This window comes from Oreochromis aureus, linkage group 7 (assembly GCF_013358895.1).
Source record: "Oreochromis aureus strain Israel breed Guangdong linkage group 7, ZZ_aureus, whole genome shotgun sequence".
Classification (NCBI taxonomy): domain Eukaryota; kingdom Metazoa; phylum Chordata; class Actinopteri; order Cichliformes; family Cichlidae; genus Oreochromis; species Oreochromis aureus.
The window spans coordinates 55,783,156-55,796,459 of record NC_052948.1 but is presented as its reverse complement, the minus strand read 5'-3'; the positions used below and the strand labels follow the sequence as shown (position 1 = coordinate 55,796,459).

The 13,304-nt window shown below is 40.7% G+C and overlaps 1 protein-coding gene across 10 annotated transcripts in view; it reads left to right on the top strand.

Annotated features, from left to right (window-relative positions):
• Positions 1 to 13,304, top strand: part of LOC116319160 (ras-specific guanine nucleotide-releasing factor RalGPS1) — a 99,296-nt gene that overhangs the window by 30,719 nt on the left and 55,273 nt on the right. For all 10 annotated transcript variants that reach the window (XM_039614687.1, XM_039614688.1, XM_039614689.1 and 7 more), the window contains 4 exons: positions 3,560 to 3,643; positions 5,218 to 5,307; positions 8,986 to 9,078; positions 13,087 to 13,213. In XM_039614687.1, coding sequence (XP_039470621.1) covers positions 3,560 to 3,643; positions 5,218 to 5,307; positions 8,986 to 9,078; positions 13,087 to 13,213 — 394 coding nt within the window. The remainder of the gene's footprint in view (positions 1 to 3,559; positions 3,644 to 5,217; positions 5,308 to 8,985; positions 9,079 to 13,086; positions 13,214 to 13,304) is intronic.

The following is a 13,304-nucleotide window of genomic DNA, read 5'->3' as shown; positions in this document are numbered from 1 at the left end:
CATCATCATCATCATCATCATCATCATCATCATCATCATTTATTTATATAGCACTTTAAAAACACACCTGGTAGACCAAAGTGCTGTACAATACTAATATGCACATAGTAATAAAAAACAGACATAGCAATAACAATAACAAAAAAAAAATAATAAAAAAAAATCAATCAGTTACCCACAGAGTTAAAAGCCAGGGAATAAAAATAGGTTTTTAATAAAGACTTAAAAACTGGCACTGATGTAGCCTGTCTAATATGGAGAGGAAGGTTATTCCAAAGCATCAGCGCTGCAACAGAGAACACTCGGTCTCCTCTAAGTTTCAGCCATGACTTTGGGACCGAAAGCAGCAACTGCTCAGCTGACCGAAGGGAACGAGTGAGGACGTGGGGCTTCAACAAGTCAGACAAATAAACAGGTGCCAGACCATTTAGAGATTTAAAAACCTATAAAAGGACTTTAAAACGGATCCTAAATTCAGTTGGAAGCCAGTGTAGAGAGGCCAAAATCGGAGTGATGTGATCAAAATTCCTTCTGCCAGTTAAAAATCGTGCCGCAGCATTTTGCACTAATTGCAAGCGTGACAAGGTGCCCTGCCCAACCCCTATCAAAAGAGAATTACAATAATCTAAACGTGAGGTAATAAAGGCATGAATAACACTTTCCAAGTCACGCTTGGAAAGAAAGGGCTTAACCTTTGATAAACGTCTGAGGTGATAGAATGCTGATTTTACCACCCCGTTTACATGGTCATCAAAGGTAAGTGCAGAATCAATTTTAACTCCGAGATTTGTGATCGAACTCTTTAGTTGGGAAGTCAAAGCTGCAAGATCAACATCTGGAGTATGTGAAAAACGATTTGGGCCAAATAAAATTGCTTCTGTCTTCCGATCATTAAAATTTAAAAAGTTTTTTGCCATCCATGCTTTGACATCAGTAAGGCAGTCAAGCAAAGGTCGACTTGGGAGACTATCAGAATGACTAAAAGGTAAATAGAGCTGGCAGTCATCTGCATATAGATGGAATGGCACTTTGTTTCCGGAAAATCGCGCCAAGAGGCAAAAGGTACAGTGAAAACAATAACGGCCCAAGAATAGATCCCTGTGGCACACCCCAAAGCAGAGGGGCCACCGAGGATGAAGCCGACCCCAACTTAACACAAAAGGTCCTATTTAAGAGATAGGACTTTAACCACAAAAGTGCTGAACCAGAAATTCCCACACAGTGCTGTAAGCGGGAGATCAGCAAATCGTGATCCACTGTGTCAAATGCAGCTGTCATGTCCAACAAGACCAGCACTGCATATTTACCATGGTCTGTCGCTATCAGGATGTCATTCATAACTTTTACGAGGGCTGTCTTCGTACTGTGAAATGGTTTAAAGCCGGACTGAAAGATTGCTGACAATTGAGAGTCATTCAAGTAGTCCATCAACTGAGTATAAACAATCCTTTCCAGAATCTTACTAAGAAAGGGAAGCTTAGAGATGGGTCTAAAATTTGATATGACTGAACTGTCTAAGCCCGGTTTCTTAAGTAAAGGATGTATGACTGCATGCTTAAATTCCCTAGGTACTTGACCAGACAAAAGACTAGTATTAATATTCAGAATGTGTGGTCCAATGATAGGAAATACCTTTTTAAGAAAACGGGGAGGAACAACGTCATTTGGAGAGCCACATGGTTTAGCATTCAACACAAGTTTCTCTAAATCAGAGAACAGACTTGAGCAAGAACCATGCATGGCTGGGTCAGCAATAGGTAGAGTCGGAGGTCTCAAACTAGCAACCTTGTCCACAAAATAATTAAGAAACTTAGTATTTGAGGTTTAGTATTTGAATCCCTGTTGACCCTAAACACTAAATACAGCCTTAACACGCCCTCAGCCCATTATACAGTTCTCAACACGACTGTGACAGTTGGCCAGGTGAGAAGACAGCTGGAAAGGTTAGACCAAGCCAAGGCTCACCCAATGATCGCATCATTCCAAAGTTCCTAAATTTATGTGCTACCCAGCTGCCTGGCATCCTGCAGCAACTCTTCAACTTGAGTCTTTTACAGAAAAAGGTACCAGTGCTATGAAAGACATCATGTTTTGTGCTGATACCAAAAAAAGCGATTCCTTCTTTATAAATCTTGATCACGATGTCACATGTCATGCAGGTGTTGGAGAGACTGGTTCTTGGCTGGTTTAGCTTACATGATCTTGAATCTCATCAGTTTGCTTATCATCCTCTTGTGGGGGTGAATGATGCTGTTATTTACCTATTACAGAATACTCACTCTCACCTGAATAGTGAGGAGATGAGTGAGAAGAAGCTCAGAATGGATTTCACCACTTCTAATGTCTCCTGGATTGCTATATATATATGTCAGATAGGCCTCAGTTGGTGCAACTAGGGGCACCCTGTCTGATGTGGTGGTTAGTAATGCTGGCGCACCATAGAGGACAGTCGTATCTCCATTCCCGTTTACTGATGTGGATTGCAGATTTACAGTATAGGAGTAAAACATGCCACCTGCAGAAGTTCTTTGACACTGCAGTGATTGGGTGTATAAAGGGTGGAGTGGAATTGGAATACAGGGTGAGGTGAGGAGCTTTGTGGAAAGGTCCAGCAGAAATAACCTCTTTCGGAATGTAAACAAGAAAAAGAGATGGTTTACTTCCAGAGTAACAAACAAACAAAAAAAAACTACAACAAGCCCATTAACATCATGGGTCATTGCAAACATAATGATAATTTAATAATTTGTTGAGAGCTCAACATCATTAAAAGGATATAAAAAAATTAAAAGAATCAGAATAATTTAACTGCAGAAAAGAGATTTAGGATGTGAGAGCTAACTACATGGCAAACAGGAGAGGAAGGCACAAGGAGAGAGAACTTAAAAAAAAATGATGATCATAAGTAAAAACTTCCTCAGAACAAATGCCACTCTGAAACCCAAAGTAAAAACAAGGTCCAGTGTCTGTCCTTTACTATGTGTAGGGCCAGACACATATTGGGTGAAATGAAAACAATCCATTATACTGATAAAGGTCCTGGTAAAGAGGTCAGAGTCATTGCATCAACTATAACTAATCTGGACAGCTTTATAGTGGAAGATTAGAGTGTCACTTGAACTCCTTGAAAGAGCAGATGATACCGCACAAAATGGGAAAATTATTCTTATTCCCTGCTTTAATCAACTGCATTTGAGACAATGAAAAATGTCTAATTTTCATAGAATGACATGAGAATCTGTTTTCAAACACAGCAGCAAAGTCTCCACCCTGACCAGATGTATGAGGCTGACTAACAAAGCAGTAACCACCTGGACAAAGTTTGATGGGGAAAAATCCAGTTTAGCCTGTGTGAAAACACCCTAAATGGCAGTTTGTTATTTTGCTGCAGGGGAGTCCCATATATTCCTAGTTTTACGAGTGTTGCTGACCACGAATAATGTGGTGTGATCATCCGTTGTTAGTTTAGTAAAATGCATAAATATATGTAGTGTCAGCAACCACACTCCAGGTGCTATTGGTGATTCCTGAAAAATTTTTCTTCTGTCCGACTCTGCAGGAGCTGGCTAGTTGTGGATGGAGTGGAAAGGAGAAACACAGTTTAGCCCCCAATGTGGTTGCATTCACACGTCGGTTCAACCAGGTTTGTCCCATACGATTTCTAAAGCACATATTTGTTTTAGTCTTCTGGTCAGGTAGTGACATTCAAGGTTCAAATCTATTAATACTAAGGTATCAGACTTGACGGCCCACTTTTGTTTTAGCTTTATATTGAAATCGATATTTTTGAGCATTTTTAAGTTCAATATATGGAGTTAAAAAATGAAAATGAAACTAGGGAGTTTAAACTATAGTTCTTTCAACTATAAAGCTCATAGTGAACATTCTTGGCTTTGATGTTAATAAAAAACTTGATGCTGCTCAAATGTCATTAGTTAAAACCAGGAAGATGCACTCTATCAATTATGACAAATTTAATCTTCATCATTGTTTTTGTATGAAAAGTACTGATGGATTCAATCTCTGATGCATTACTGGTGAAGATAAATGCATGTTTCTTCTCTTATTTAAAACCTATAACTACAATTCACAGTCATGTGAACACTTTACCTTCGATATTCCCCATTTGCTAATCTTGGTAGATCTGGTGTAATTACTATTCAAATAGAATTTTTTTTTTGTATTTCTTTCCCCTTTGGAGCTCTTAGTTTTTGTTTTTGTTTTTTAAGTTTTTGTTTTTTTAAGGTTCTTTAAAATCAAGATGTATTTTATTTAAAAATGTCAGCCAGTTAACTTTCACTGCACTTTTTTTCAAACATTATTGTAACTATTCTGGTTATAACTAGTTAAGTACGTTTGTTTAATATATGCATATTTTGGCTCTTAATTTTCAAATTCTTCCAGGGGAGTAGGCCTCAGAATTGTAGGAAGACAGGGCAAATAGGTCTTGAAAATGAAAAGTATGCGTATATTTAACAAAAAAAATTTCTTAGTTTTTATGAGAGTATCATCTAAAAAACTACTGATATTTTTTGCTTTTGATACAACTTGTATTTATACACTCCAGCATGAGAACTGACTAAAAATAAAATTATCTTCATTTTGATATTAGAAATTTCATGTTGTTTCATTGTATTTTACAGTAATACACTATACATCACTAGTTGTCTTCTGTCTTCAATTTGGAGTTTTTAATGTGTGCCCAAAAATGGGACATTGCAGTAGAGCTGGACTTTGTGTTCATAATTTAACTAGCCAATACTCAGACATTTTTTGTGTATGTCTGCCAAATTACAGACTCTGATTAATTTTGACAACAACAAAGACCAGTGGGGGCCGTGCAAAGTATCATCAGTATCAGTAGGTTAATCTTGCGGCATTAATCTAGGTTAACATAAACTGGAAGCAGACAAGAAAACTGCAGTAGGTTCATCTTTGTTATTAACTCTCTTATAAAAGAAATTTTAATTTTGAAGGGTCCTGTTCACCAATATTTGCTCACTGTGTGTGTGTGTGTGTGTGTGTGTGTGTGCGCGTGTGTGTGTGTGTGTGTGTGTGTGTGTGTGTGTGTGTGTGTGTGTGTGTGTGTGTTAATGACTCATTCAAAATCTGTGGGATCGTGAAAATCCTAAATAAACAGACTTAATCCTCAGAAGTTTTGTGTGTATGTGTGAGCGGGCATGTGCCTGTGTTTCTAATTATATTTGTGTGCTTTAGGTGAGCTTTTGGCTGGTGAGAGAAATCTTAACTGCCCAGACGCTGAAAATCCGAGCAGAGATACTGAGTCACTTTGTCAAGATAGCAAAGGTGAGTTCAGATGATGATAATGATGATGATGACAACCTTCTATTTAACATATACACAGCTGCATATACACATGTACACACACATATGTATACACATTCACACAGATATGTGCTCAAACAACATAAACTATATGTCAGTGACATGTAATAACCTCTCAATCATCAAGTCCGAAATGGAGCACTATTGATTTACCATATTAATCATTACCCCCATTTCCCCCTAGTGCTTGTATAGACTTAACACACAGTGTTGGCGAGGAATACATATACGTATTGTATTTTAAACACAAAATGAGTAACTATATTCCATTACAGTTACCGTTTAAATAGGCGGTAATCAGAATACAGTTACTTTATTGAAATAAATAGAATACACGGCAGTCATTTCCGGTTTCATATGTTAGGCTAGCCCCTCTCTATGCCTTCTCCAATTTTGGTGATTAAACGCAGTTGGGCACATGGCTGAGAGCGGCCAGCCGGGGTTCGAGTATGACCCGCGGCTCTTTTTTTTTTAAATTTTTTTTTTTTTTAACTCAATTTCTATCTGGGATTAATACAGTTTCTCTGATTCTGATTGCTGGAAACCCAAACAAAACATGCAGTAAGAGGCTCTAATGTAAGTGTCCTGTTAATGTTGGTGGCGTCAGTTACACAATGGACCCAGAGCCAGTACAACAGAGCCAGCACTGCACGGGCAGGAATGCATTTCTTACTTGGAAATTCCGACACTACTTCATAAGAAGAATGGGATGGGCGAAACGTCAGTACCTTCGATGTACTATTGCTGTGTGATTATTTTTTTTTTTATTATTACTATTGATGAAGGATTCCTGCAGTTTTCGCTAGTCTGGACATTGTAAGCTCACACGGGAGACCAGACTTCCAGAGAACGCAGGGCGATCATTCTACAATTGGAACGGCAGTGCACTTGATGACATCACAACTCCGAAGTTTTTACTGCCATCCCCTCTTAATTTAACTGTGATTAATATTTGCAATGGAAATTACACATGACATAAAATAATAATAATAATAATAATAATGATAATTAAATGTAAAAAAATTACTGGTCAAAAGTTTTATAACACTCGAATGAATGAAGTGACTGCAAAAACGGCAATTAAATATAGGTCACCACACCGATGCTGTTCAAAAGACTGAAAGAGTTAACAATGGAGAATCTTGTTATCTTTGTTATTATTCTCCCCGCATTTTATTACTCCGATGTCAGCGTTGTCGCTTTATAACTAAAGCATGCACTTTGTGTGAACTCAAATGGAGTCCAGTCAACTATTGCCCCCTGTGGCCAAGTGCCATAGCCTACAACAAAATTTGGGGACAAAACTTGTGACACATCTCCACATGCTTGGATGTTACTACAGTCCAGGCTATTGCTGCCAATGTTTTCCCTTGAGGTATCCTGATAGATGTCAGAGTTATGATTGTGCCATAGACCTTTTACATGGAGCTTTGCCCACTAGATGCTTATATAGTCTGTCAAAACCAGAATGAGAAGCCATGGAGCATCCATTTCTGGGGAGTTCTGCAGCCCAAGCTGCCCTCGACAAGCTGAAGCAGCACTTCACCACAGCACCTACTCTCATACAACTGGACCTGGGCAAAGAATTCATTGTGAAGGTGGACACCTCGGATTCTGGAGTGGATGCTGTTCTCTCACAGCAACACTCTGGTAAGATGCATGCGTGTGCCTTTTTCTCCCATCGTCTGACTCCAGCAAAGGAAAAACTATGATCGGGAGTTGCTAGCCATAAAGTTGGCATTGGGGGAGTGGAAACATTGGCTTGTGGGCTCAGAGCAAATATTCATTGTTTAGGCAATATTCTTTGTATCTGTCTGTGTGTAAACTGCAAAAAGATTAAACTCCCATCAAGCCAGGTGGGTCAGCTCTCTACACGCTTTAATATTTCCATAGCCTACTGGCCCACTGTCAGGCGCCTTGTCTAGACAATTGGCCACTTCTAGCAGCTCACCTGAGGATGACACGATTCTGCCCTCTTACTGGTTCCGTAAACTGGGAGATTAAGTCTGAGATCGTCAGTGCCCAGCAGAGGGAGCCATACCCCACTACAGGACCCCCAAATAGTCTCTATGTTCCCACAAGAGTTCAGTTTAGAAGTAATTCATTGGGCCCAGACTACAAGATTCACCTGCCATCCTGGCCATCCTTGTCCAAGGATGTCTATTAGTATGTTCCAACCCAGATGTGCTCAAAATTTCCACTTCCCTCCCTGTAAGACTCCTGAAACCCCTACCCACACCTGGTCACCCGTGGTTTCACCTAGCCCTAGATTCAGCATAGACTGGTTCTCCAAAGCTGTCCATTTTGCTGCTCTTCCTAAACTCCCATCAGCTCTGGAAATTGCAGAACAACTCACCCAGCACGTTTTTAGACTTATCTGCAATCCTTATGACATCATTTCTGACTGGGGCCCCCAGTTCACCCAGTTCACATGGAAGTCCCATCTAGCATGGGTAAAGTACGTCCACAACTCCATGACCTCTGCTGCTACAGGCCTATTACCCTTTCAAGCATTGCTCGGTTATCAGCTGCCAGTCTGCCCGGCAATCAAAGGTGAGGCCTCTGTTCCCCTCTGCAGATGTTGCTACCTTTGGAGAGCTACTTGCTCTACACTGCTAAGGACCAAGGAGGAAAACAAGTATTTGGCCATCGAACCTCGACTCCGTCCTACCAGGCCGGCCAGAATGTTTGGCTATTGGCAAAAAGCATTCCTCTCCGTACGGAGTCAAAGAAATTGTCCAGATTGAGATAGACTTTATGATTAACCCTGTTGCTGCCCGGTTTAAATTGCCCTCCGCCCAGGCCCTCTCTACCCGCCTGGGTCATTGAGGGTGAGCCAGTATATTTTCCGTAACTCATGTTATGGGTTCCTGATGCTTTCGGAGGGTCAGTACTAGGTGGACTGGGAAGGATGTGGAAGATATGCAAAGGGTATTTTAAGGGGGTCAGGGCTACTTTCAAGGTCCCTCAGTTTGTGTGTGAGTCAGTATGCACATCTTGTTTCCCAAAACATACAAATTTATTTGGGAGAGAAAAAGATTTATATAGCAGGGTGTCTCGGTGGTGCAGTGATTAGCATTGTCCCCTCATCTTTGTAGTGAAAGATGAGGGGACAATGCTATAGGTATGTGAGAGTGTGTAGTTGTCTGTTTGTCGCTCAGAAATAACTTGAAGGGACTTTAGTCCCTTAGACCTTTAAACACAGTTACAGTTTTTTTTAAAGGACAAGGCAATATAACACAGTGGATGCTAAATTTAAGATGAGCGCAAATCTTTCAAGAAGCAAATTTCTCAGTGTTCATATTTTAGTGAAATTGTTGTCTTTTTTGCTATTCTTAGTTGAATATAACCTTTAAATAATTTGTAATTTATAAATAATACATTTTTTTAAATTTTCTTTTTACTCCGCATCCTGGTACCTTATCCAAGTAATAATTTGAATTTTTTTTATTGTGGTGTGGTATTTTCTTTTCTTCATTAGTAATTAGTACCATAATTGGTAATCACTAATAATGCCTAATAAAGCCTAATAACCAGTTCCCCATTATTATATTTTATTAAAATTAAAGGAAAACTAAGTTACTTTACGCATTCCTATCCTGTTCCTAACATGTCTTTTATAAACGCTCTTGTTTACAGAAACTGTTGGAGTTGAACAATCTCCATTCTCTGGTGTCCGTGGTTTCTGCTCTGCAGAGTGCGCCAATCTTCAGACTCAGCAAAACCTGGGCGGTAAGATTTCAGCTTTGTGCATGCCTTAAAGTCTTACTTCTGTAATTCATAGTCTTGATGTTACTGTGTGCCAGTGATGACATTTACCTGTCATGGGTATCTCTTTATCATAGGTCAATTGCCGTTCTCTTTTAGAACTTGTATTAAACTTAACTAACATATGGTATTACCAGTTAATGTATTTATATGACACTTTGACCCAGTGTTTTGACTTATATTTTGTTATTTGTTGCCTGTCCATGAATCACTGCTTTATTGTGGTGGAGGGGTTTGTGTGCCCCAGGGATCCCAGGGGCCATGTTGTCGGGGGGCTTTTGCCCCCTGATAGGGTCACCCATGGCAAATTGGTCCTGGGTGAGGGAACAGACCCAGAGCGATTTAAAAGACCCCTAAGAGTATACAATCAAGGGAACAGTTCACCATACCCGGGATAGGGTTACCAGAGCTGCGCCCTGGAGCTAGGCCAGGGGAGAGTGCCTGAGGGTGAGCGTCTGGTGGCCCCGCCTTAGTCCATTGGGCCAGGCCAGGCACAACCCAAAAAAGGGACATGGGCCCGTCCTTCTGTAGGCCTACCACCTGCAGGAGGTGCCGTAGGAGTCGTGTGCCATATGTGTTTGGCGGCAGCCAGGAATGGAGGCCCTGGTGGGCCTTAGTTACCAAGACTAGCAATTGGGATATGGAATGTCACCTCTCTGGTGGGGAAGGAGCCTGCGTTAGTGTGTGAGGTTGAAAGGTATCGGCTAGATATAGTCGGGCTCACCTCATCGCATGGCTTGGGCTCTGGAACTAGTCTCCTGGAGAGGGACTGGACTCTGTCTCAGTCTGGAGTTGCCCTTGGTGAGAGGCTGCGGACTGGGGTGGTATCCTAGTATCCTCTCGACTTGCTGCTTGTATGTTGGGGTTTCTCCCGGTGGACGAGGGGGTTTGTTCTCTACGCCTTTGGTGCGAGGAAACGGTCCTGACTGTTGTCTGCACTTAGGCACCAAATGATAGTTCAGAGTAACTGCACCACCTGGTGGTGAGTTGGATCAGGTGGCCGGGGAGGATGCTGGACATTCACACGCATATGAACTTGAGTGACATCCCATTATTAATCCATAGGTTAATCCCATTATTAATCCCATTATTAATCTGTGACCAATAGAAACGAAGCCTAGAGCTGCATTAAGTTAAACTACACAATGAAGGAAAACATTCCGTGTGTATCTGAGTTCATTGAACTTTTTGACACAGGTTTACGTGCATATACAGGGACCTCCAGAGCCTTTAATTCATTCCTTTAAGTGGCTCTGCAGATCTCGGGAGGAAATCACTGTTGTTGAAACTACACTCTCTTAACTAGTCGGGATAGTTCCAAAGCTTTCTTCTTTATGAATGAGTGATACATGTTCATGATCTACCTATTTGATTGTGATAGCAGACCATAAAGCTTATGCCCATCTGTCCCTTTATTGTAGCCTCAGGTTCATTTTCTTAGCTTAGAGGAGAAGAACTACATGTGAGCTCAGAGCTCTTCTTCATACATTGATTAGAACAGCTGGACCATTGCCTTACAAAAGAATTAGTAATTTTTCTCTTCACCAAAATTTTAGATTTGTAATGTTGATATAGAGCAGGGGTAGGCAACCTTTTTGATGGCGAGTGCCATTTAAAATTTCCTCAGAAGTCAGTGTGCCATATGATTGCATTAGCAATAAATTTAATAACGCTCTATATTAACAGTTACACATTATATAGAACCACTTTATAGAATTATATTTGTTTGCAAATGTTGGCAGCTATCAGCGAATAGTTATCAGCTATTTTGAAACAAAAAAAGACACTTTTATCCATAACAAGAACTCCATAACAGCAAATGAACTGTACAACAGAAAATACAAATGCTATTTATGGTCTCCTCACAACAATGATAAGAAAAATAAACTGGGCCAATATGGTATGTTTGTTAATACAGAGACTAACATGTTAATGTGATCTCTGGTCTCCAGCATTCAGACGGCTACCTGAGGACACTCATGTGAGAGAAAATCTGCTCACACAGATATGTAGAGCCAAATACTGTCAATAAGGCCTCTGCAATGTTCTGAAGACAGTTAAACTTGTCAGGTAGTGATGTCCAGCAGGTGAAAATGCAAACTCCATGAACACGCACAGGTGTAGATTCCAGCTGCTTCGATGTCGCATTAACTGGCATTAACTCAGCCAGTTAATGCGAGACAAATCTAGCTGCTCATTAAAGATTTCTGGTTTGATCAGAAAATAAAACATTGGTCCATACACCTGAAAGCCCCAAAAATGCATTGTGTGTCGAGTCTATGGATGCATTTTGACTAAAGATATTAAAGCCATAAAGCCTTTGAATGAAAACAAACGCTGTTGTGACAGTGATGTACACTGTCTTGTTGGTAAATGTATGATTTCTATTCATTTTACGTCAGATAAAAACTTTGGTTGTAAGCTTCAGATAATTATTTAATAACAGCCAGACATTTTAAATGAGAATAAGAAAGTATTTCTTTGTGCCCCCCTTTCCCTGTTAATGCCCTACCTGGCCCCCTGGCATAACTTTGCTAGACCCGCCCCTGCACAGTTACCAGTTGTCAGCTACATAGAAAAGGATCCTGGTGTTATTTGTCTCTCAGAAACAGTTCATAACTTCCCTTCAACTCATTCATGTCACCTAAAAGGTAAACCTGTTTCTCCATCACCTGTTCAGCTCTGATGATTCAGTAAGGACATCTCCTGGTTTCATCTTCATGTTTCCCTCTCACCAGATATACAAACCGATATCATGACCAGCAGCTTTACAGCTGTGGCTCCAGCAAACATCAGCTGATACTAGAAATTAATATTAAATACATTCTAACAACAGCTGACCAAGCTTAAACGTGCTGCTGTTGTTTAACGCGACATCCGGCAGTTTCCTCTTTCTGGCGCAAAGTGGGCGATAAACAAACAAGACAGAAAAGCCGATCAGCTGATCATTGATCAGTTTCATGATTGAAGTAGCAACAGGAGAGAGAGGGGAGAGAATGAGAGGAGAAGAAGAGGCAGCTGTGCAGCAAAGACACAATAACTCCAGCTTTGTGTCTTTTTCCATCCTGGCTGAAGTACGGGACAAACTGTGTTCCTTCTCAGCTCAACACGAAACGTGTAATAATTTCTCTGAATGCCGGACGATTCCGTTTGTACGGGACGGTTGGCAACTCTACTAACTAACCTTATGAATAAAATAAAGTTCACTATCAATAAAATCATAGCACCCGCCCAGCAGTATATAAACTCCGTCATGCTAGCTAGTACGCAGTACGAGTTATTGTAACTGACTGTAAAAAGTCAGCACAACGAAAATAAACTCCACCTAAACTTGGTTTATATCTGACCCAGATAGACTGCAGGTCATAACTTCTTACCTGAAGTTCAGTTCACCTGACGCTCCGACCGGCTGCCTCGGGTCTCTCCTCCTCCTGCCTCCCCTTCCCTCATCCACCTGCTGGCCTCCACCACTTGTTAATTTTACTGAATCTGTGAAAGCTCCGCCATAGCCACCACCAAACAACTGAGTTATTTTTACACACCGACCAGCGTGTAAAAAAATCGGGCCACCGAGCAAATGCCCTTATGCCCGATGGCCAGTCCAGCTATGGTCGTGCGTGCCATCAGTTAACCCTTCGCGTGCCAACGGTGGCAAGCATGCCTAGGGTTGCCGACCCCTGATATAGAGTATTACTGCCAAAAATTCGACATTGACTTTGTGCTTGGAAAATGCTTGGATCTATTTTTGACATAAAACAAAGCCAGATTTTGTCATATGTGTCTGAATCAGTCAGGATGACCGATAGAAACAACTGAGTTCATAATATCAATAAATCTGTAGGTTTTTAGAAAGCACTGCAGTCTGTCAGTTTATATAAGTGATATTATACAATCCTTCTGTTCCCACTTAAGTAAAGGCTCTACATGAAAATAGAAAATTATGTATGTGTTATTGTTTCCTGTCTGTTGTAGCTGATCAGTCGGAAAGACAAGGCCACGTTTGAGAAGCTAAACTATCTGACATCCAAGGAAGAGAATTACACCCGCATGAGGGAATACATTCGCTCCCTGAAGATGGTGCCCTGTATTCCTTACCTTGGTGAGTCTGCTATCTGTGTCTCAGGATTAGTTTAACACCATCTGCTTTAGATCCTTTTATTTCCTTTTAAGTAAGTTTTAGATTTCCAAGC